The sequence below is a fragment of the Podarcis erhardii genome (assembly GCF_964252035.2).
Source record: "Podarcis erhardii genome assembly, chromosome: 3".
NCBI lineage: Eukaryota > Metazoa > Chordata > Lepidosauria > Squamata > Lacertidae > Podarcis > Podarcis erhardii.
In genome coordinates this window covers 77,841,749-77,862,982 of record NC_138507.1, presented here as the reverse complement: position 1 = coordinate 77,862,982, position 21,234 = coordinate 77,841,749, and the positions used below count along the sequence as shown (strand labels likewise).

General features: G+C 42.9%; 1 protein-coding gene across 4 annotated transcripts in view; it reads left to right on the top strand.

The window, feature by feature from the left end:
- Positions 1 to 21,234, top strand: part of LYST (lysosomal trafficking regulator) — a 76,770-nt gene that overhangs the window by 23,666 nt on the left and 31,870 nt on the right. For 3 of the 4 annotated variants that reach the window (XM_081856329.1, XM_081856328.1, XM_081856327.1), the window contains exons 13-25: positions 501 to 642; positions 1,874 to 2,047; positions 3,233 to 3,393; positions 4,397 to 4,587; positions 5,518 to 5,763; positions 7,241 to 7,414; positions 7,542 to 7,691; positions 8,910 to 9,047; positions 10,237 to 10,435; positions 11,426 to 11,557; positions 17,621 to 18,257; positions 19,226 to 19,403; positions 20,230 to 20,399. In XM_081856329.1, the coding sequence (XP_081712455.1) occupies positions 501 to 642; positions 1,874 to 2,047; positions 3,233 to 3,393; positions 4,397 to 4,587; positions 5,518 to 5,763; positions 7,241 to 7,414; positions 7,542 to 7,691; positions 8,910 to 9,047; positions 10,237 to 10,435; positions 11,426 to 11,557; positions 17,621 to 18,257; positions 19,226 to 19,403; positions 20,230 to 20,399 (2,692 nt within the window). The remainder of the gene's footprint in view (positions 1 to 500; positions 643 to 1,873; positions 2,048 to 3,232; positions 3,394 to 4,396; positions 4,588 to 5,517; positions 5,764 to 7,240; positions 7,415 to 7,541; positions 7,692 to 8,909; positions 9,048 to 10,236; positions 10,436 to 11,425; positions 11,558 to 17,620; positions 18,258 to 19,225; positions 19,404 to 20,229; positions 20,400 to 21,234) is intronic. The other variant, XM_081856330.1, reaches the window with a different exon arrangement.

The window sequence follows — 21,234 nt, the reverse complement described above, 5'->3', positions numbered from 1 at the left end:
TTAACATATTTCCATGTCTTAGTACCACAGATCAGCAGGTTCTTTAGTCATTTTCACCAGAGGCTTGAGGCTTAAATCTGCTTCCCTCTCCCCGCTTTCTAAATGGGTTTCTAATATGCATGCAAATCTACCTTGGCTGGGATGCATGCTTCTGTTTTTCCATTCTCAATTGTCTCCTGCATTAATAGTGTTAATGACATACAATTTGTGAGAAAAGCTCAAGGGTATTTTGCATATGAAAAACTGCAGGCAATTCACCATTCTTAGCTAGCTATAAATTTATCAGTGGTTTTTCCTCACTCTAAGAAATGCAAAATGGAATCATAATGGAGAGGGAATTTGGGCATGCCTGCAGTTTATATTTCAAATCCAGCTAGGACTCTAGTTTCAACCATCTTATGGAATGCTAGCTACATTTTTATACCTTATAGAATGCAAAGCAGTTGCACTTGTCAGCATCCATTGTTTTAACTATGTACCTGATTTAACCATTTTTCTAGAAGAAAGCAAAGCTGGAATTGATCACCTCAATTTAGGAGACAAACTTCTTGAAGATGGTTGCCTTCATATATTTTCACTGGGGTCCAAAGCATTGATGATCCAAGTGTGGGCGAATGTGAACACTGGAAGTTTCACATTTCGGTACTGTAAACTTGTTTTTACACACTGACAAATGCATTATTTCTTCTTCTGTTCTAGTAGGTTTAATGTAGGGTCCCATTCAGGGAATTTTAAGCACAATACAGGCAACCTCCCATTTATGCCGGGGTTATGTTCTGAGTTACCACACCCGTCAATCAAATAATGTATATTTGAATCCCCATTGAAGAAGCCTGCAAACACCCCATTCCACCCCTTTTGTGATGTTTTGGGGTTCAGCGCGATTCATGTGTGCACAGTTGTGTACATATTGGACTGCATAAATGGTGGGTTGCCTGTGTTACATTATCAGGAGATCATAGAATTCTTAGCAATGATTCTTATTTATTTTTAACTAACTGCAGTCGGTCTTGTTGCTGCTTGGAGCTCAGGGAATGAGATGCATAAATTGGGTCAGATGATTTTTACCCATCGTCTGTTTTAGATCAGTTTTAATTGGTAATACCATGCTGGCAATTGTATTTCCCGGAGCCTAGTTGGAGAAGAAATCTGTACAGTGTGATAAATAAGATTTTCAAGACTTATAAAAGTGAACATTAGGGAAAAAAAGGATTAATTTACCTTGTTACTGAAGGCACAGTTGGGCCATGTAGTATCCTGATAAAAGAGGAATGAAACAGAAAAATGTGCTCTGAGTTGCTTTGAATATTTTCTTGTGTTAAAAAAAAAAGCAGGATAGACAATAAACTGACTGAAAAATTACACTGCAGTAGAGGGATAAAACAATAGCTGTGAACAGTTTCAAGCATCCATAATAATGCAGGTGGGGAGGTTGTGCCTACAATTCTTGTTCTTGAAGTGAAAAGCAAACCAGGAGAACATTTAGGTCATTTCTGATCATCTTGTCACAGTGTAATGATGAGGAGATGGCAATGAACTGGAGCACTGTTGTTTAAACAGTAATAACTAAGGGGGAGGTATAGTGGAGAAGCAGAGGATCCAGGCATCAAAGAACTATTACAGAAAAAGGGGAAAAATGCCCCAATTAGTTGTAGGCAGAAACCTAGAAAATGAGCGGCAGATAGTATTTTTGTCACTAACAAACTGACATCTCTTGGTTCAGTCTATAAAAGCAATGAAAAACTTGCCAAAGTCTGTATGTATTGGAAACCCAACAGACATAGTGTTCCAGAGTAGTATTTTATGCATAAATTTAAAAAGCATACCGCAATTTAAAAGGATGACAGACTGGCATATTCTCCTATTTTCATAGTATGTGTATGGACCCAAACGATGAAATGAAAGCTGGGCTATTAGCACAAGCGGAAACACCCGAGAACACATTCCTTGTAGGCACGTGGCAGCATATGGCACTGACATACCTGCAACAGCCAGAAAGCAAGAAAAACATCCATGGAACCCTGTCCTTATGGATTTCTGGTCAGAGGTAATTCCCCAGTGTGGTAAATGATAGAACTATTATCATTAAAGAAGCTCTAGAGGCATTTGCCTTCTCTCTAAATTGGAACGTGATGAAATATGGAGGAGGAGGAGGACAAAGAAATGCTCACAGCCAAAATAATGGAGTGGTTGCTCATCTGTTTCTGTTAAACTGTTGTTGCTGGAATCCTTCAGTATCCTTAAATGAGCTCTTTGTACGACGTGCCATCCTAATTAAAGCTCCACTTGCAACCATAAATGCCAATGAAATTGTTGTGATTGTTTTTATTAATTTAATTAAATATTTATAAGCGGCACTTTCATATAGACAAGGCAGTGTAAAAATGCACCAAGATTCGTACTCGGCTGATACTGTATGAAAGAGCTAACGGCAATCAGACCTGGAAGGTGGAGGGGGCAGTGTAGAACTGGCAATGAGAATCTGTTCTAGGGCAAGTGGGTAGGTAATGGTGAAGTCAGAATACAGGTGCTCTTGCTTGCTTGCTTGCTTGCTTGCTTGCTTGCAGCTGCAGCAGAGAGCAGGCTTGACTGTTGACATGGCTTTGACAGTAAAGTTGCATGGGGAAGAAGAGGATGTTAAATAACCTTCTTCAAGCACCTGCCCTAAAGATCTTGCATCTCTCTAGTCTCACTGTTAAGTGGATTTATATATTATTGTTTCCCCCTTGAAGTATGCATTATAGTCTTTATTCTTAATATATCAGACACATGACTGATACATTTATACCCATTTGCTTTCGTGTGGTTCTTCGGTCTGCTTCATTGAGAGATGTTCCTGTTAGTCTACCAAAGAACATCCTCAGTATTTGCTGGGCCTGGTGTGAGGAAGCTCTATATTAATTGGTTGCTTGAACCAGAGTAGGGTAGCAGCAGGAATGGTTACTGCGGAGGTTGAGGCTGTGGGCCCAGGTGAGTGCCCTCTGTGCTATCAGCCATCTGGTGATCTAGGAATGATAGGTGCAACAGGTATATTTGAAGCACTGTCAGGGTATCTGAAGCACCCTGTAGGGGTGTGGAGCCAATTGTAGGAGATGGCTTCAATTTTATGTTACACAGCTTTCAGTTTAATTATCACAGAAGAAGTGAAATTACCTATTATAAGCCCTTTAATCACTCTCGCTATTCAATTGAAATTGTTCAGGATATACTAAAGCTTTCTTCTTTTTCTTAGAAAACCTGAAATTAGTTTAGATTATACCCTCCCGAGGAAAACAAGCTTATCTTCTGACAGCAACAAGACCTTCTGTATGACTGGCCATTATACACCATCCCAAGATGAGTATTTGCAGTTGGCTGGAAGATGGGATCTGGGAAATCTTCTGCTCTTCAATGGTAAGTTTGTTTGTTTTTTCCCTTATGTGTTGCTGGTTATCTTGTACTAAACTGGTGCCAGATACGAAAGATGTTTTTAAAACTTTATTAGTGCCATGCCATAGTTCTTATACCTAAAAAAAGACAATTAAAACAAAAGAAGAGCCTGCTAGATCAGGCCCAATGGCCCATCTAATCCAGCATCCTGGTCTCTTAGTTGCCAGCCTGAGGCCTGTAGGAAACCTGCAAGCACAACAAACACTCTCCTTCCTGTAGCTTCCAGCGACTAGAATTCTGTATTTCTGTGACACTTTAGCTGCAAATCCTGGTTTCCTTTTTTCATATGTTTTGCTCCTTTAAACATTGTTTTTTTTTTTAATAAGAGCTGCCTTGAAGGCAGGATATAAGTCTTCCTACTAAAATAAATAACACTGCTGCTTTCTGGAAGGTGGCTGCCAAAAGGTGACTCAAAGAGTGTTGCTGGGGGAAGATCGCGTGTGAGGCCATGAGCACTGTCTGAGTCATTGTGGTGCCACATGGAAACCACATTGTTTCAGTTCCTGATATTATGGAAGACTTTTTAATAAAGATTCTTGGGGCTGTAAACTGGAATAGGTCTGTTTTTAACTTTAGCACCATCATTGAAGCAGTGTGCAACTTAGACTGTGTTGTTCGGCTTGTTCTTGCCTTGTGACAGATACCACACATTCCGGTCTTGTTCCAAAGAAGTAATAAAGTATATTAGCCGGTGGCTCATGAATTTTGGCCACTGCAAATCCATTGATCCTTGAAGATACATATTTGCACCTTGCATGCCATGGGATTTCCTGTGGCTTCACATCTTGCGTTGCTTCTTTGAATGCAGATGCAGGCATGTCATCCACATGTGCAGTGTAATATGAGAAACAAACCTATGGGGACCTGTCTATCACTTATGAACTAAGAAATTGGTGAGCTACAATAGAAGTATTATTTATTGTACATGAGGCAGCATATATTGAAACACATGTTTTTGTTTTTGTAGGTGCAAAAATTGGGCCAGAAGAAGCATTTTATCTTTATTCTTGTGGACCAGACTTTACCTCTGTAATGCCTTGCAAATATGGCAAAACAATAAGTGATTATACCAAATACATAGATAAAGAAATTCTGCAATGTGAACAAATCAAAGAACTCCTAATGACAAAGAGAGAAGTGGACACTGGACCTTTAACGGTAAGTTTGTAATCCTAGTACAGTACTAAATCTCTCTCTCTCTCTTTCCCATTACAGCATGAAAAATGAATGAGAAATTGTAAGCCACAATGCTCAGTGGTGACATTTATTTTAGAAGCATAGCCTAATTTGTCTCAAGTATTCAGGGCAAGTAACAAATACCAAGAGTGTTTCTCTCCTACCCAAAGTCTTATTGTCTCAGGCCTGTGTGGGGAACTAGTGACCCCTCCAGATGTTGCTGAACCACAATTCCAATCATCCATGACCATTCTTGCTTGGGCAGATGGGAGTTATAGTGCAGCAACATTTGGCTACCAGAGGCTCCCAAGCCCTGGTGTATCTGTGATGTGCCCTGGGCCACTTGAATTTGGTTTTAACCACACTTTCTGTGACCACATTTTATTGGGAATACCATTTGTGCCCAGGCCATCTCAGGCCACATCCTGATCTAAAATTCAATGCGCATGGCAGTATTTGCTGCCACAATAGTTCTGTTAATGCTGCTATTGCAAAAAAAAAAAAAAGAAAGAAAGAAAGAAAAAGAAAAAACCCAAAACAAATTCCAAAGACCACAAATGGAATAGGTGGAGAAGAGGGGATATGGCAAAATGAAATGCAGCGAGATGTGAATCTAACTTATGGTACAAATATCTCAAACACACTCCTCAACTTATTCAGATTCATTTTGTCTCCCTAAGAAACCTTTATTTATTCCTAACTTATCTCCTGTAGGTTGTCTCCTTTCTACCCTATAACTTAACTTTGTTTTCCATGTATCCCAACTCATAGTTACATTTCTGAAAGGCTACTATCATTTCGTTAAATGCGTAGGGATGAACTGCTGTGCCGACCATGACAGTGGAAGCTCAAAAGAAAAGTGGTGATTTGGGTAAAAGCTGCAAGCTCCTTTAATGTTGTCTTGTATTTCAGGAAAGCCTTGCTACTGTTTACACCACTTGCTGCCCTGGCCACTATACAATCTATGAGCCAGTAATCAGGCTTAAAGGTCAAGCGAAAACCATTCCTTCCCAACGACCTTTCAGCTCAAAAGAAGTACAAAGCAATTTGCCAGATCCTTATTACCTGAAAATGCTACAGCCGGCAGAATACAAAGGTCTTCAGGGCATACTGCACGAGATTGGTGGAACTGGGTCCTTTGTCTTCCTTTTTGCCAGGGTAAGATGCTGAAAAATTGCTTTCCCTCTTAGTGCATTTGTCATGGCAGACTTTCAGGTCTTTTGATTGCTAGTATGTGAGGAAGCAAATAAAGTGAACGGGTGCATGAAACCCAGACTGCTCCCAGACAGGCACCTCATAGGGCTACTAATAAGGAGCATTGTTGTTAATGGAGGTATAAGGAAAATGCTGTCAGTAAATAAATGTTGTTTTTCTACTGTAAGCTATAAGCAGAACTAGAATCAGGGATATTGCACCTTTTTGTGTGTGTATACCCTGCTACGTTTCATCTACAGCAGTGTATGTGACACATCAGGTATGGGTGGGGAAGCTGCAGTTTACATGCAGTGATTGCCCCCCTCCCCAAAGGCCCAGCAATTCTTTGAGCATTAATTAAATAATTAAAACCTAAGTTCTTACTCATTTGCTGATAGCCCAATACTGCCCATAATGAAATCCTAACCTACCACTTCTTGCAAAGTGTTTCAAAATTTGTTTTGGTTTGGATGTGTAGGTTGGAAGTCTTTTAATTAGGAAGAAAAGCAACATGACTAAAATGGAATTGACTGGAAAAATAGCAGGGTCCTGTCCCCCGTCCCCCTGCCCTTTTGCCATGCCAGCTCCAGGATGGTGAAGCAATTGGTCTGTAAGCATGGCAAGGCTTTGGATGTGGCAGAGGCCCCACCCTTACATTCCCCACCCCCACCCCCGGGTTTGGATTTTGCCCTTCAGAGACTATGCTATTCACAGATTCAGGAGCACTGGATTATAATCACTTTAATTAATAATGGGTGACATCCAGTGGACCACGGTAAAGTCCAGGGCACTGCATGGGAGAGGAAGGGTAGTTCCAGCATGGCCATTTCCCAATTTGCTTGAGGCACTCTTGAAGCACTTGACGACTCTGGGGTTACGGCACTCATCTCGCTTTATTGGCCAAGGGAGCCGGTGTACAGTTTCCGGGTCATGTGGCCAGCATGACTAAGCCACTTCTGGCGAACCAGAGCAGCACACGGAGATGCCGTTTACCTTCCCGCCGGAGTGGTACCTATTTATCTATTTGCACTTTGACGTGCTTTTGAACTGCTAGGTTGGCAGGAGCAGGGACCGAGAAACGGGCGCTCACCCTGTCGTGGGGATTCGGACCGCCGACCTTCTGATCGGCAAGCCCTAGGCTCTGTGGTTTAGACCAAAGCGCCACCCGCGTCCCTTAAGTAATAGGTATTACTTAGTTGTTATTCTGTCCAGTGCCTTGTTTGGTGATAGGATTGCACATGGTCTAGTCTCCCTTTACAAATCAACCCCTGCAATAAAGGGCTAAAATGTGCCTCCAGTAGAGACCAAGATCTTGCAGATGAAATAGCTCCTCCATGATAACTGTAACAAGATAATCCATGTGGGGCAGGACAAGTAACACTGAAGTAACACTCTGTCAGACATGCTTTATTACTTAAGCGGCATATTGGCTTATTTTTAGGTTGTGGAAATCAGCGACTGTGAAGAAACCCAAGCTTTAGCTCTGAAAGTTATCCTTGCCTTAACCAAACACAATCAACAGAGAATACATGAGTTAGAAAACTGCAATGGTTATTCCATGATTCATCAGGTGTTGATAAAGCCCAAATGTATTGTTGGATTTCATATTTTGCAGGTAAGGTGCTCTGCTGAAACCTTCTCTTTGCATTGACTGATCTTGGCAAAATCGTTAGTCTACTTTTCACATTCACTTCTGGTTCATAACTTAACAAAACTGAATCTCTTTGTTATCCCTTTGCAAGACTCTCCTTGCAGGATGCTGCAGTGAGAAGATGATTCATCTGAATGAAAATGGGCAGTTCATACTAGATGTAGAGTCTAGAGCGGTGATTCAAGATGTCAAGCTATTGGAAGAGCTGCTACTTGATTGGAAGATATGGTCTAAAGCCCAGGTGATTTGCACAGATCAGAACATGACTGCTCCACAACTAAATCAAAGTTAAAATATGGTTGTTACCAGAATTTAATATCTCTTTATTCCCTCTAGAAAATGTGACGTGGTTTCCAAGGTCCCTTGGACTTCTAATGACCAAGATATATCCAAGAATACCCCCAAGCTATGCATTTTATCCTTTAGGGTGTGCAGCCCTGTCCAGAACAAGCAGTTGGCTTGTCTTCTGAATGTGCACTTATATAGAAAGGATTTGCTTTTTAATTCATGTAGGGGATCTCAGCCCTTTAGGGACCCAAGGGTACATTTGAATTGAAACTCAGGAGCACCACAAAATACCCATTTTACGGAAGAAAAAAATGACAGTGCTCAGAACCCTCCTCCAAAGTGGGCACCTCCAAACACCCCAAATACTGTTCCAGCTAAACTGCAGGGTCCTCTCAATTTTAAGAAAAAAATGTGGAGGGGTTGGGGCTTGGGAGGCGCCATAGTGCTCAAAGGTGCCCTGCTGACCTATAGGCAGGTCAGTTACCTATTCTCGTCATGGTTCCCCTGGCAAACTTTTTCCTTCGTGAAATTTCTCCAGTGGTGTTAAAACAAATCTGTATTCGTTGTGTAAATGCTTTCATTGCTATACCAGTATCAATATATCTATAACCAATGATTTTAAGAGCACGTTGGAGAAGGTAAACATTCTGCAATATATCCTCCCTGCTTTGTGAAGAGAACTGGGGCAGGAGGCAGAAGATGCAGTTGTCACCTGTACCTGTGTTTAGGAAATAGTTAAAAGTGTAGAAAAGCCCCATCCTCCTGAACAGTCTTCATAATTCTTAATGGTTATTAGACAAGTTTGACCACAAAAAACAGCCTCAGAAGGAGCATATGCAAACTTCTGATTCACAATCATTTTCAGGTCTGAATTCAGGTTCAAATGTTGGACTGGTGCTAATAGTACTTTAGAGGGAAGCCTAACAAATATTTTGCTGCTGTCTAGATGTAAAATGTAAGTCCTGCATGCATTTGTGACCGCTGTTATGCTAAGCGCACAGGATGTTTTTCATTGGCATCCCACTAACAATATAGATTTCTGAAGTTTTGGGTTGCCTTGCTGGCTACAGTTTTTTTATTCTACCAGCATTGCCAATACAGTTTTGATGGCAACTTGCTTCTAACTTCATTTTGATTTTTTGTGTGCCTAAGACTACTTCTCTTTTTGCAGCCAGGTGTTTGGGAAACACTCTTATCAGCTCTGGAAGTCCTTATCCATGATGATCATTGGCAGCAGACGTTTAACATTAAGCAGCTCCTCAAAGCTCAAGTTGTGCATCACTTCCTGCTGACATGCCAGGTTCTGCAGGTAAGGCACCACAACCTTTGTTCTGAATGTTTCAGATGCTTGTCTGTAAGAGTGAACACGTACATGATGCTTCACAGCATCTGACTCACACTCCCCCTCTTTCTCCAGCCCTATTAATAAAGATATTACAGATAGTGATGATTTTGAACAGAAACTGTTGAATAGTGAAAGCCATCCGGCTTTCCCAACTTCCACTGATGCCGCTAACTGATTTATGATGTGACTTTTAGTTAGATCTGCAAATGCCATAAGCCCTATTTAACTGTTACAACTCCACTCCTGATATCAGGCAGCTTTTGCTGGTGTTCTGGTGTAACATTTGTAACAGATAGCCCTTTCTACCAGTGGAGTCTCCCTGTGCTACTTAGAACCCCAGTACTCCAGAGTGCTTAATCAAATGGGGAACCTTCATAATTAGAAAAGGCTCTCCTGCTGTAGAAGTTACAATAGAACATGTGGAAGCCAGCAGAGGTATGTGATGATTGGGGGAGGGGGGGTACAGGTACATAGCTCCACAGCCTTTTTCTACTCATGTTGCTCCTTGAAAGTATATCTGAACAGGACTTGAGATGACCTTGCACCACAAAAAGTATGCGCTTCTAACTTTCCTGGTCTGTAGGTCTCTCATGCCTCATTGGAATATTCGCCACAGATGCCAGTTAATGCAGATGATAGCTATATCTGAGATAGTAGATACGCATTACATTAGGTTTCAAAATTGCTTGATAACAAGTTTCCATTGGATCACACACGCGCACAAGTTAGGGTGGAGCTTAGTGCTGCAAGCTATAATGCCAGTGTTTACAGGACCATGCTTGTAACATTGTCAATTGATCCTAAACCTTAAGTGTTGAGAATTGGCATCCCAGAGTAATTACCTTACAGATACTTCTAAAAATTCTAGATTTTGAAGGGGTCAATGGATCTGATTCAATCTCCTGTTTTGAAAGAGATACATAAACCATTGCCAGCAGGGAGTTTTCTGACCATTTCTTGGAAAAGGTTATAAATAGCAGCTGTACATAATACTTTAACATGCCCTCTGCTATACATGCATGCATCCTAGAAGTGTGAGTACAGGTAAAACAAAGGAATACAGTTTCGTCAGATATATATCCTTGAACAGTACACAGAAGGAAATTGTGATTTTGTAGGACTCTGTTTGTTTCTCTCTTTGTTTCTCCCTTAGGAGCAGGAAGAAGAAAACTTTACATCTATGCCTACAGAAGTTTGCACATCATTTGTGAAAATAATTGAAGAAGTACTTGGTTCTCCCCCAGATCTGGAATTGCTGGCACTGATCTTCAATTTTCTCTTAGCAGTTCACCCTCCTACTAATACATATGTATGTCACAATCCCAGAGACTTCTACTTTTCCCTGCACATAGGTAAAGTATTGTTTTGACCTGAATCAGAAAATAAGAAACTAACTATATTAATACTACAGAAACATAGCAGTTTACCTTTTTTCAATCCCTTCCCCCTTAGTTTTATAGCTTCTACTCTTGATTTGTTTCCCCAGATTATATTCATACTTGCATTCTGATTGGTTTATGGTAGCAGATTTTTAGGCTCTCAGCCCTATTGTATTGAATTCAGAGCTTGATGTTCAACATATTTGACATATTTGTAAAAAGCTAATATAGTTGTACCTTGGATCCCGAAAACCTTGCGAGTCAAACATTTTGGCTCCCGAACACTGCAAACCTGGAAGTGAGTGTTCCGGTTTGCGAACATTCTTTGGAACCCGAACGTCCAATGTGGCTTCCAGTTGGCTGCAGGATGCTGCGCCTTGGTTTCTGAACGTTTTGGAAGTTGAATGGACTTCCAGAACGGATTCCGTTTGACTTCCGAGGTACCACTGTACCTGCAAAATAAATCTTCTGATTTTAGGGATAAAGGATTTGAGGCCTTAAAAAGTGACTTATTCAAAGTTGCTCTGTGCTTTGGAACCTTGGATACTAGCTGTTTCGTGTGTCTCTTAAGGATTGCAGGAGTGGAATGCTTAATCTCTTTGCAGCTGAGATAAACTGTCATAGATAGGCATGGCTTTTTTAGAAGCACCATTAAATTCAGAGGGTTACTTACTAGCCTGATTAGAATTAAAGCCGAAGGTCTTTGTTGCATGTACAGACACTGAAGAGTCAATTTTGTAGGTTTGTAGAGTGTGTCGTTGAGCTTGGTAAAATGAACTTATGAATAAATACACACAGGATTACACTGCATCTTTGTCAACACCCTCTAATACGTTCGTTCAGAGTGGCTCCGATGAATCACAATACTGGTCAAGACTTGGCATAGTTCAATGTCTCCACTTAAATTCTGTGCAAGGAATGAAATCTTCTGAGATGTTAAATTCCCTTGTTTGCTTTTTCTAGATGGCAACATCTTCCAAGAGAAGGTCCAATCCATTATGTATTTGAGGAATTCCAGCAGTGGCGGAAAATCTATTGACAGTCCAGCACTGGCAATTACAAGTCCAACTGGATTTTCAGCTGTTTGTCAAGAAAGTAAGTAATTGCCACAAGACCTGAGCTTCCCAAGTTACAGTGAAGTGAGTACTGCAGCACAGAAGCTTAAAGGGACTGATTCAGGCTGGTGTAGGCAGCTGTGGTGGTGAAGTAGATACACTGTTCCTAACTTGCCTTAGGAGAGAAGACTGGAGCAGGGTGCGCACTGCAGAGTTTCTAGTGGTGCAGCTGACCTGCCTAATGGTATGTGAATCCAGCCTTGGCAGAATTGGTGGCAAAGCTCTTGCTAATGTTTGGTGCCTGATGGACATGGGAATAGCTTACAGGAGATTATTAGAGGTTACCACCCACACATTTCCGCTGCTCTTTACTGCTTGTGTGGTAGCACCTCAGTAAAACCACTTCTTACTGTTTGTAGCAGAGTTTTCCCCAGAGGCAGAGGACAAGAACAGGAGTCATACTTAAATTCACAGTCAGGAGCTTCTTTATTGCTTGACTGGTTGCACAAGCATTTCTGTTACTATTACATACAAGCTGTTTACAAGCTGACACCAATCAAGCCTAGAGTGCCACTCCTACACACTAAAGAAAATTCCGGAACCCTCTTTAAAGCTTCCATGAACTTCTTATCTGTTTCTTAAAGAATATTTTCCTAACAGAGATGTAGGAACTTCTAACATTAATGTAAGGGTGTCTGATATTTAACACTTGTAAAAAATAGATTAAATTGAAAGCAAGGGGTGATATTCAGCTACATTTTACTTAGAGTGGACCCAATGAAATTAATCAACACAAATTAGGGCCATTAATTTCAGTAGATCTACTCTCAGTAAAACTTAGTTGCATACCACCCATAGCGATGAACAAAGCGTGTGCATTTCCAAAAGTGTAGTGAGTGTGCATGTCGCAGGAGGCGGAGTTACGCTAAGACCAGACCATGTCATTACCGAGGAGGCAGGTTTAGTCGTTGTTTGAAGACTATCCCTGCCTCCGGGTCTGGCCTTGACCGGATGGATACTGGAATCAACAGGGGAAACCTACATGACCTGAAGGTGTTGCTGTGTAATGCCAGGTCAATGATGAATAAAACCACTGCCATCCACGACCTGATTGTGGATGGAGGACTTGACCTGGCATGTGTGACAGAGACCTGGTTGGAGGAAGCAGATGGGCCTGTCCTTGCCGCTGCTTGCCCACCAGGTTTCTCTTACGCACAGCAACCCAGGTCATGTGGGCGGGGAGGGGGGGTTGCAGTGATTTTTAGGAAGTCACTAGCTTGCACCAGGCGTCCTACTGGGAAGATCCAGTTTTCTGAGTGCATGTTCTGGAAGTTGGGCAATAGGGGCAGTACAGGATTCCTTTTGGTGTGCCGACCTCCCCGCTGCACCAAGGATTCCCTGTCTGAGCTGCTTCAGGTCGTGGCGGATTTTCTCCTGGAGACACCTAGTTTGGTTGTCCTAGGGGATTTTAACATCCATGCCGACACGACCTTACAAGGGGCTGCTCGGGACTTCGTGGAAAGCATGACCTCCATGGGGCTGTCCCTGAATAAGTTTGGCCCAACTCATAGTCATGGACATGCCTTAGACCTGGTGTTCACCTCTAGTGACGTGGGTGATCTGACACTAAGTAAAAGTGAAACAAAAGAAGTGCCATGGTCAGATCACTTCCTGGTGCAACTGGACTTCTCCGCGACCCTTCCCCTCTGCAGGGAGGTGGGACCAATTCGGATGGTCCGCCCCCGCCACTTAATGGATCCAAATGGTTTCCAGAGAGTGGTAGGGGATGCCTTATCCCATGTTGATGGCCTTTCAGCTGATTCCCTGGTGGCCCGCTGGAATGCGGAGTTAACCAGGGCTATCGACTGTCTGGCTCCGAAGCGCCCTCTCCGATTGCATGGAGCCCGGACAGCTCCGTGGTTTTCTTCGGAGCTGAGGGCGATGAAACAATCGCTGAGACAGCTAGAGCGTCGGTGGCAAAAAACTCACTCCGAATCTGACCGGACACAGGTTAGAGCTCAACGTCGAGCCTACCAAGTGGTGATAGCGACGGCGAAGAAGACTTTCTTCACCGCCTCTATTGCATCTGCAGAAAATAGTAGCAGGAGACTTTTTCAGGTGGTTCGTAATTTAACGGAACCACCTTTACCACCGGGGCTTTGTAAAGACCCCAAGATCTCCTGCAACGATTTTGCAAAGTTTTTTGCAGATAAAATCACTCATATTCGGAAGGAGCTAGACACCACCGTGGGAGCAGGGCTGGGGCGGGAGAGTGCTAGTGCTCTGTCTGGTCAAGTTGCATGGAATCGATTTCAATCCATTACCCCCGAGGATGTGGACAGGCTGCTTGGACGCGTGAAACCAACCACCTGTCTCCTGGATCCTTGCCCATCCTGGCTAATAAAAGCAAGCCGGGAAGGGCTGGGCGATGGGCTCTGCGGGGTGGTGAATGCTTCCCTCTGTGAGGGAGCATTCCCAGATCCGCTGAAAGAGGCGGTCATCAAACCGCTTCTTAAAAAAACATCTTTAGACCCGGCCAGTATGGCCAACTATCGCCCAGTCTCAAATCTTCCATTCTTGGGCAAGGTGATTGAGCGCGTGGTTGCTGAACAACTCCAGGCACGCCTGGAGGATGCGGACCATTTGGATCCCTTCCAATCGGGATTCAGGCCTCATCATGGGACTGAAACTGCCTTGGTCGCGCTGGTTGATGATCTCCGGCGAGCTAGGGACAAAGGTGAGAGCTGTTTCCTAGTTCTACTGGATCTCTCAGCGGCGTTTGATACAATCGACCATAACATCCTTCTGGACCGTCTAGAGGGGCTGGGAGCTGGGGGCACTGTTATACAGTGGTTTCGCTCCTTCCTCCTGGGCCGTGTTCAGAAAGTGGTGGTGGGGGATGAGTGTTCAGACCCCTGGGCCCTCACTTGTGGGGTGCCTCAGGGTTCCGTCCTCTCCCCCATGCTTTTTAACATCTATATGAAGCCGCTGGGAGAGATCATCAGGGGGTTTGGACTGGGTGTCCACCAATATGCAGATGATACCCAGCTCTACCTCTCTTTCAAATCAGAACCAGTGAAGGCGGTGAAGGTCCTGTGTGAGTGCCTGGAGGCGGTTGGAGGATGGATGGCGGCTAATGGATTGAGGTTGAATCCTGACAAGACAGAAGTACTGTTTTTGGGGGACAGGGGGCGGGCTGGTGTGGAGGACTCCCTGGTCCTGAATGGGGTAACTGTGCCCCTGAAGGACCAGGTGCGCAGCCTGGGAGTCATTTTGGACTCACAGCTGTCCATGGAGGCGCAGGTCAATTCTGTATCCAGGGCAGCTGTCTACCAACTCCACCTGGTACGCAGGCTGAGACCCTACCTGCCCGCGGACTGTCTCGCCAGAGTGGTGCATGCTCTAGTTATCTCCCGCTTGGACTACTGCAATGCGCTCTACGTGGGGCTACCTTTGAAGGTGACTCGGAAACTACAACTAATCCAGAATGCGGCAGCTAGACTGGTGACTGGGGGCAGCCGCCGAGACCACATAACACCGGTCTTGAAAGACCTACATTGGCTCCCAGTACGTTTCCGAGCACAATTCAAAGTGCTGGTGTTGACCTTTAAAGCCCTAAACGGCCTCGGCCCAGTATACCTGAAGGAGCGTCTCCACCCCCATCGTTCTGCCCGGACGCTGAGGTCCAGCGCCGAGGGCCTTCTGGCGGTTCCCTCATTACGAGAAGCAAAGCTACAGGGAACCAGGCAGAGGGCCTTCTCGGTAGTGGCACCCGCCTTGTGGAACGCCCTCCCATCAGATGTCAAAGCGATAAATAACTACCTGACATTCAGAAGACATCTTAAGACAGCCCTGTTCAGGGAAGTTTTTAATCTGTGATATTTTAGTGTATTTCTGGTTTTTATGGAAGCCGCCCAGAGTGGCTGGGGAAACCCAGCCAGATGGGCGGGGTACAAATAATAAATTATTATTATTATTATTATTATGTCCAATTTGGAAGATATTGGGATCAGATCTTCCACTTCCATTTCTCTCTTCAATGCGGAAATTGTTTGAGGGTATTGGTCATTCATTTTCAGAAAGCTGTCTCTGTGAGTTTCTGTATGTAATGCGAAGCTCTGGCTGTGAAGCTGGATTGTTTACACAGCTGCAAGATAAGAAAGTGAAACCATGCACATGCGTATGGCATTATGTGAGCAACTGAGAGTTTTGGTTTTGGTCTGCTGAGAGGATGCAAGCAGATCTGCTGCTGTGGGGACCCACAGTGGTCTCTGTATACAGCAACCTACATTTAATCTACCTAGAACAATCTTGTGTTGCTGATCAGTCAAGACTCAGGCCCGATTCCGCTTTCTTCACTGCCGACTTTGTTTCAGCTCTGCTGACGTCTAGTGGGAAGTGTGCTGGGCAAATCTGTTTATGGCAGCCTTCACACCATAAACAGCCACAGAAATGTCAAATTACACAGATATTCTATGCCCAAGACCAGTGTAGTCCGGGAACATTCTGTATTTAGGACTTCTGAAGTATTTCCAACTAGTCCTGGTGCTGCTTGCCTTGTGTACTGAAGCATGACTCAGAAGACATGTGTGACATCCGTTTTTACTTTGGAGGCATGATATAAAATGCTGTATGAACACTTTGTGTGCGAAACCAATTAACAGCCTATATTTAGCTGACATTAATTATAATGCAGCAGGAAACTTTTTCAAGAAATAGATGTTCTCCAGTTGCTTGCTGTAGGTAACTGTTATGAAGTATAGTCCTTTCTGCATAAAGGTCCTGATTTATTATGCTTTAGAGCCTCTGCTTTAGGGACACAATACATGTTAACAAACAAATGTTTGGAACAGAGCTGTGGTCTCTCACCCGCAGTGTAGATGTCCCCACCCAAAGTTCAAAATCCCTGATTACTTGTGTTTCAGACCATGCTAGTGAAAAAATGTGTGTTTCGACTGGAGAAACAGTGGCAAGGAAAATTTAAGCACTCCCTTTTAGTCCCTTTGGCATTGATGCAAATACATAGCAATGTGAAAATGTATTTATAAGATGCCAAATAAGTTTCCACCTTCAGTTTATCAGCAGCAAGTAATAGTACATTTCCAACCTTCAAAACAGTGGCATACTACTTATATTATACAAAAATAATATTTAATTTACAAACTAGCAGCTGGAGGTAGCAAAGTTTCCGAACACCAGAACAGGCAGAACATGTAACTACTACTAACAAGGCAGGCCACTTTTGTTCAGTGGGCATGTTAATTTCAGTTAAATTAGGTGGGAAAGTGCTGGTGAAATGTCTTCCCTAGAGTAGCGTTAAGAGAGGAGTTGGTTGACAAGGAAGGCAGTAAAGATGAATCAGTGTGAGTGAACTTAAATAATGGGCGAATAACAGTACAGTGGTACCTCTGGTTAAGTACTTAATTCATTCCGGAGGTCTGTTCTTAACCTGAAACTGTTCTTAACCTGAAGCACCACTTTAGCTAATGGGGCCTCCTGCTGCTGCCACACCGCCGGAGCATGATTTCTGTTCTCATCCTGAAGCAAAGTTCTTAACCTGATGCACTATTTCTGGGTTAGCGGAGTCTGTAACCTGAAGCGTATGTAACCTGAAGCATATGTAACCTGAGGTATCACTGTATTAGGTTTTCTCCAGAAGCACTTTGTGGACCTTAAGAACATAACAAGAACCTGGTGGATCAAGCCAGTGGCCCATCTAGTCCATCACCCTGTTCTCACAATGGCCAACCAGATACCTGTGGGAAACCAGGGACCAGTACATGAACACAAGAGCTCTCTCCTCTCCCGTGAGTTTCAGCAACTGGTGTTCGGAAGCTTTGCTACCTCCGGCTGCTAGTAGCCATTGACCTTGAAACCTTTTTCGAAAGCCGAATGCCCAGCATGGCTTCCATGGCTTCTGATTGGCTGTAGGAGCTTTCTGCAGCCAATTGGAAGCCGCCCCTTGGTTCTCAAACCGTTTTGGGAGTTGAATGGACTCCCGGAACAGATTAAGTTGGAGAACCAAGGTTCCACTGTAATATTTTCGTTACGGACTGACGTAAAAAAATATTGAGAATAGCACTTGCCATATTTGTTTTCTCAGGAAATGATTCTTCTGAAATCAGTGAACTACAGACAGCAGTTCCTCAGGCACCTGACCGGCGGTGTAAAAGCCTACCAACATCTCTCACTTCCTCTCCACAAATGCACCGAAAGGGGTTCTGTGGGAACATGGGCAGCAGTGCTGAGAACTTGAATATACTTCGAAAGACTGACGTAGATGAGCTACTGCATAAAAATAATTTCGTAAAGAGCTTGGAGGTCTTTAAAATGATGCAGGGGGCGCATTTACTCAGTAGCTGTGAATCTGCAAAAACAGTTGTAAATGTGGGAGAGTTGACTTCTGCTGAGACGTTCGATATTTCAAAGGAAGAGGTGGAAATGTTGGACAAGCCTTCAGAGAACCAAGAAGCAAACACAGGAATGAAATCTAGTGAAGATGGCGCTGCACCTGCATTGTCCCTGAGGCGTCCTGACAATCTGAAAGGGTTGTCTACCTTTCAGAAAAGTCATGGCAACTTTGCAGGTTTGGGATTAGCCTTTTCAGCTCATAGTGGATCCACTATTGCTCGTTGGCCAAGCCTGGCTGATAAGAGTGTAGCTTCGGAAGACTGGGAACATCTCGCCTTTTCCTCGACTAGCAAACACGCTCCTCTGAAATCCGAAAGCACTGCTGATAGGTACGTGGATGTGAAAGTTTATAATTCTCACGTTCATGCAGTTTTCACTTGGCAAGAACTGAACTTTGCTTGGCTGATTTTGTGGACAAAAGTACCCCCAAAATATTAGGTCAGAACAGAGGTGGGCAACCTCAGGTCCTCCAGATGTTGCTGAACTACAGCTCCCATTATCCCTGGCCATTGACCATGCTTGCTGGGGCTGATGGGAGTTGTAGTTCAGCAGCAGCTGGAGAGCCAAACTGTTCCCCACAACTGCCTTAGAACAAGAGTGGTTAACCTTTTTGGAACTGAGGGCTGCACGGATCCATGATCAACCCTTGTGTTCATGGCAAGTAGGCATGGGCAAAGTGTAGAAATTGCTATGGCCTCTTTTTTAAAAAAAGGACAAGTTTGAGAAGGTCACAAAGTTTGGGATCACAGAATTGCAGCAGGGGATGTATAAGAATGGCCTGCTTTATATATGTGTGAAATGGACCTATTTTGCAGGACCTTGGGGACACAATAAACCACTTAATATGCAGCCACACAGAGAAAAATACTATTTATTTATTTATTTATTTATTTGTATGTATGTATGCATGCATGCATACGATCTGGATTATTTTATTCTACTGTAGTGGTGTTTTCAGCAACCACAGTTTGTCTGCTAACTTGTGCCCCTTCACAAGACACAATTCTCCATGTGATTGTGTCCATGAATTACATATTGGAACTTTCCTTTTGGATAGGACTCATGCTGTAGAGTTTTATATAAAGAGTGGAGCTATTAAGATAACTTTCTATTAAAGAGATTCATTTTCTTCTACTGGGTGTAAGACATGGTGCCGTTGAGGCAGAAGCAAGCGGATTACTATTCTTCTTGTTACATTCCAGCCCCCACTCATTCTGGCAGTGGCTGCAATCTTCTGCTACTGTGCAACAATAAATACAAAGGGCATCTTAGTAATAAACTCTCTTCTTCCGTTCAGATCAACAGAAGACTGTCTCGTACTTGTATGCTGTGGTTTTTATCAGCTCTTGAGGAGAGTACTTTTGATCTTGCCAGATGTCATGCTCCAAGATGTGATGGACAAGCTTATTCAGCCAGATGTTCTCATAGTTCTTGTGAACCATCCGTCTCCTCTCATACAACAAGGAGTTATTAAAGTAGGAAAAATAAGTGCTTGTTTGTTTGTTTGTGTTTGTGTAAAAGTATAATATACACATTTGCAGCCTGATTAAACTGCTTAAGCAATCTCATGGGTCACAACCAAAGATGTAACTAAGCACCTTTCCTGAACATCTTCTCTCACTCCCACTACCATAATACTAAAAATAGGGGACACCCAATGAAGTTGACCAGCTGTAGGTTTAGAATATGGTATAAAAAAGTAGTTTATAAAATGAATGAATGCCAGTGAATGGCCTAGAAGCACATGATCATGCAGCATTGTCCGTGCCAGATTTACGCATAAGCTAAACAAGCTATAGCTTAGGGCCCCACTCTCTTGGGCCCCCACAAAAAAATTAAAGTAAAAAAAAATACTGGAAGTTCATTTCCAAAATATAAGATAAAAAACAAATAAAACCTACATACAGCAACAGTGTTTTGTGTTGTGTAGGCTCCTATTTGTTATGTGCAAATGGCTTTAGATACCTATTAGGTCCATAAATTACCATATATTCAACACAAAAAAGTGACAATTTGTTGATGACAAAGGACAGCTGGACATATAAAGGGCCCCATTACCTTCAAGGAGCTTAGGGCCTCATCAAACCTAAATCCAGCCCTGAGCATTCTATTCTCTGAATGGAAAACCGCCAGAATTCCCATGCGAGAGTGGGAAATAAGTACAATATATATTACGTATAAGTATATTAAATGTGTATATGGAATTCACTGCCACAAGCAATGGCATGATTGCTACCTTAAATAGTTTTAGAAAAAGAATTTCATAATGAATAACTTAAAATCATTCTTCTGTTCCCTCAGCTTTTGGACACGTATTTCAGCAGAGCAACTAGGGAACAAAAGGAGAAGTTCCTGAAGAATCGTGGTTTCTCTTTGTTAGCTAACCAGTTATATCTTCACCAAGGCACTCAAGAACTTATGGAATGCTTCATGGAAATGCTGTTTGGTCGATCAGTCGGTCTTGATGAAGAGTAACTAATACTTTTTTCTCCTCTATAGATTAACTTATTTTTAGCTGAGCTAAAAATTGGGCAATATGCTGTAGGCAAATATAAATTGCTTGCTGTGCCTTCATCTCCCTGCAAAGGCCCACTCAGAATAAATCAATTTATGCTGTAAACAGTTCATAAGAACTCCCGTTCCATTAGCACACCTCAAAGAAAACCATTTCATCAGTCCTTATTTTGTTTTGTGAAATATACACTCCTTGTGTTGTATTTTGCCAGATTAGGCTCATTTGGTTGTATCCAAAGCAGCGCTAATAGTGTTCCATTGGTGAAACAGCTCTTTAATTTCCTCTCCTCCCCCTTTACACGTGCAAAATCTTCTCTAGGGTTTCTCCCAATTTTAAAGATACCCTGGGCAAGGGGTGTGTGTGTGTGTGTGTGTGTAGGCAGGCTCCAGGGGAATCACAGAATTGTAGAGTTGGAAGGGACCCCGAGGGTTTAGTTCTACTAGTGAGAGTCTACTGGTGTTGGAAAGGAAAGGAAAGGAAAGGAGAGCAGGTTTTTCATCCCTGGTCTAATTGTTTCACTGCTAATCTGCAGTGTATCAAAGTCTCTGTTTGTGGCCAAGTTATTTTATTTATAGCAAAGGTTTTCCTGCCTTTGTGTTCATGATGGTGCCAGCAGTAGAATGATTTAGCACAGCCAGTAGGGTTTATCATAGCCAATAAGATTTTTAGTTTTTCTACGAATGTGATTTTTCTCTGTCCTGTAATACAGAAGCTGAATTGAATTTGTTATCTCTTATTATTAAATCCCAGGACTTGTTAGGCTAGCAAATTAAGTACTTAGGATAGTGCTG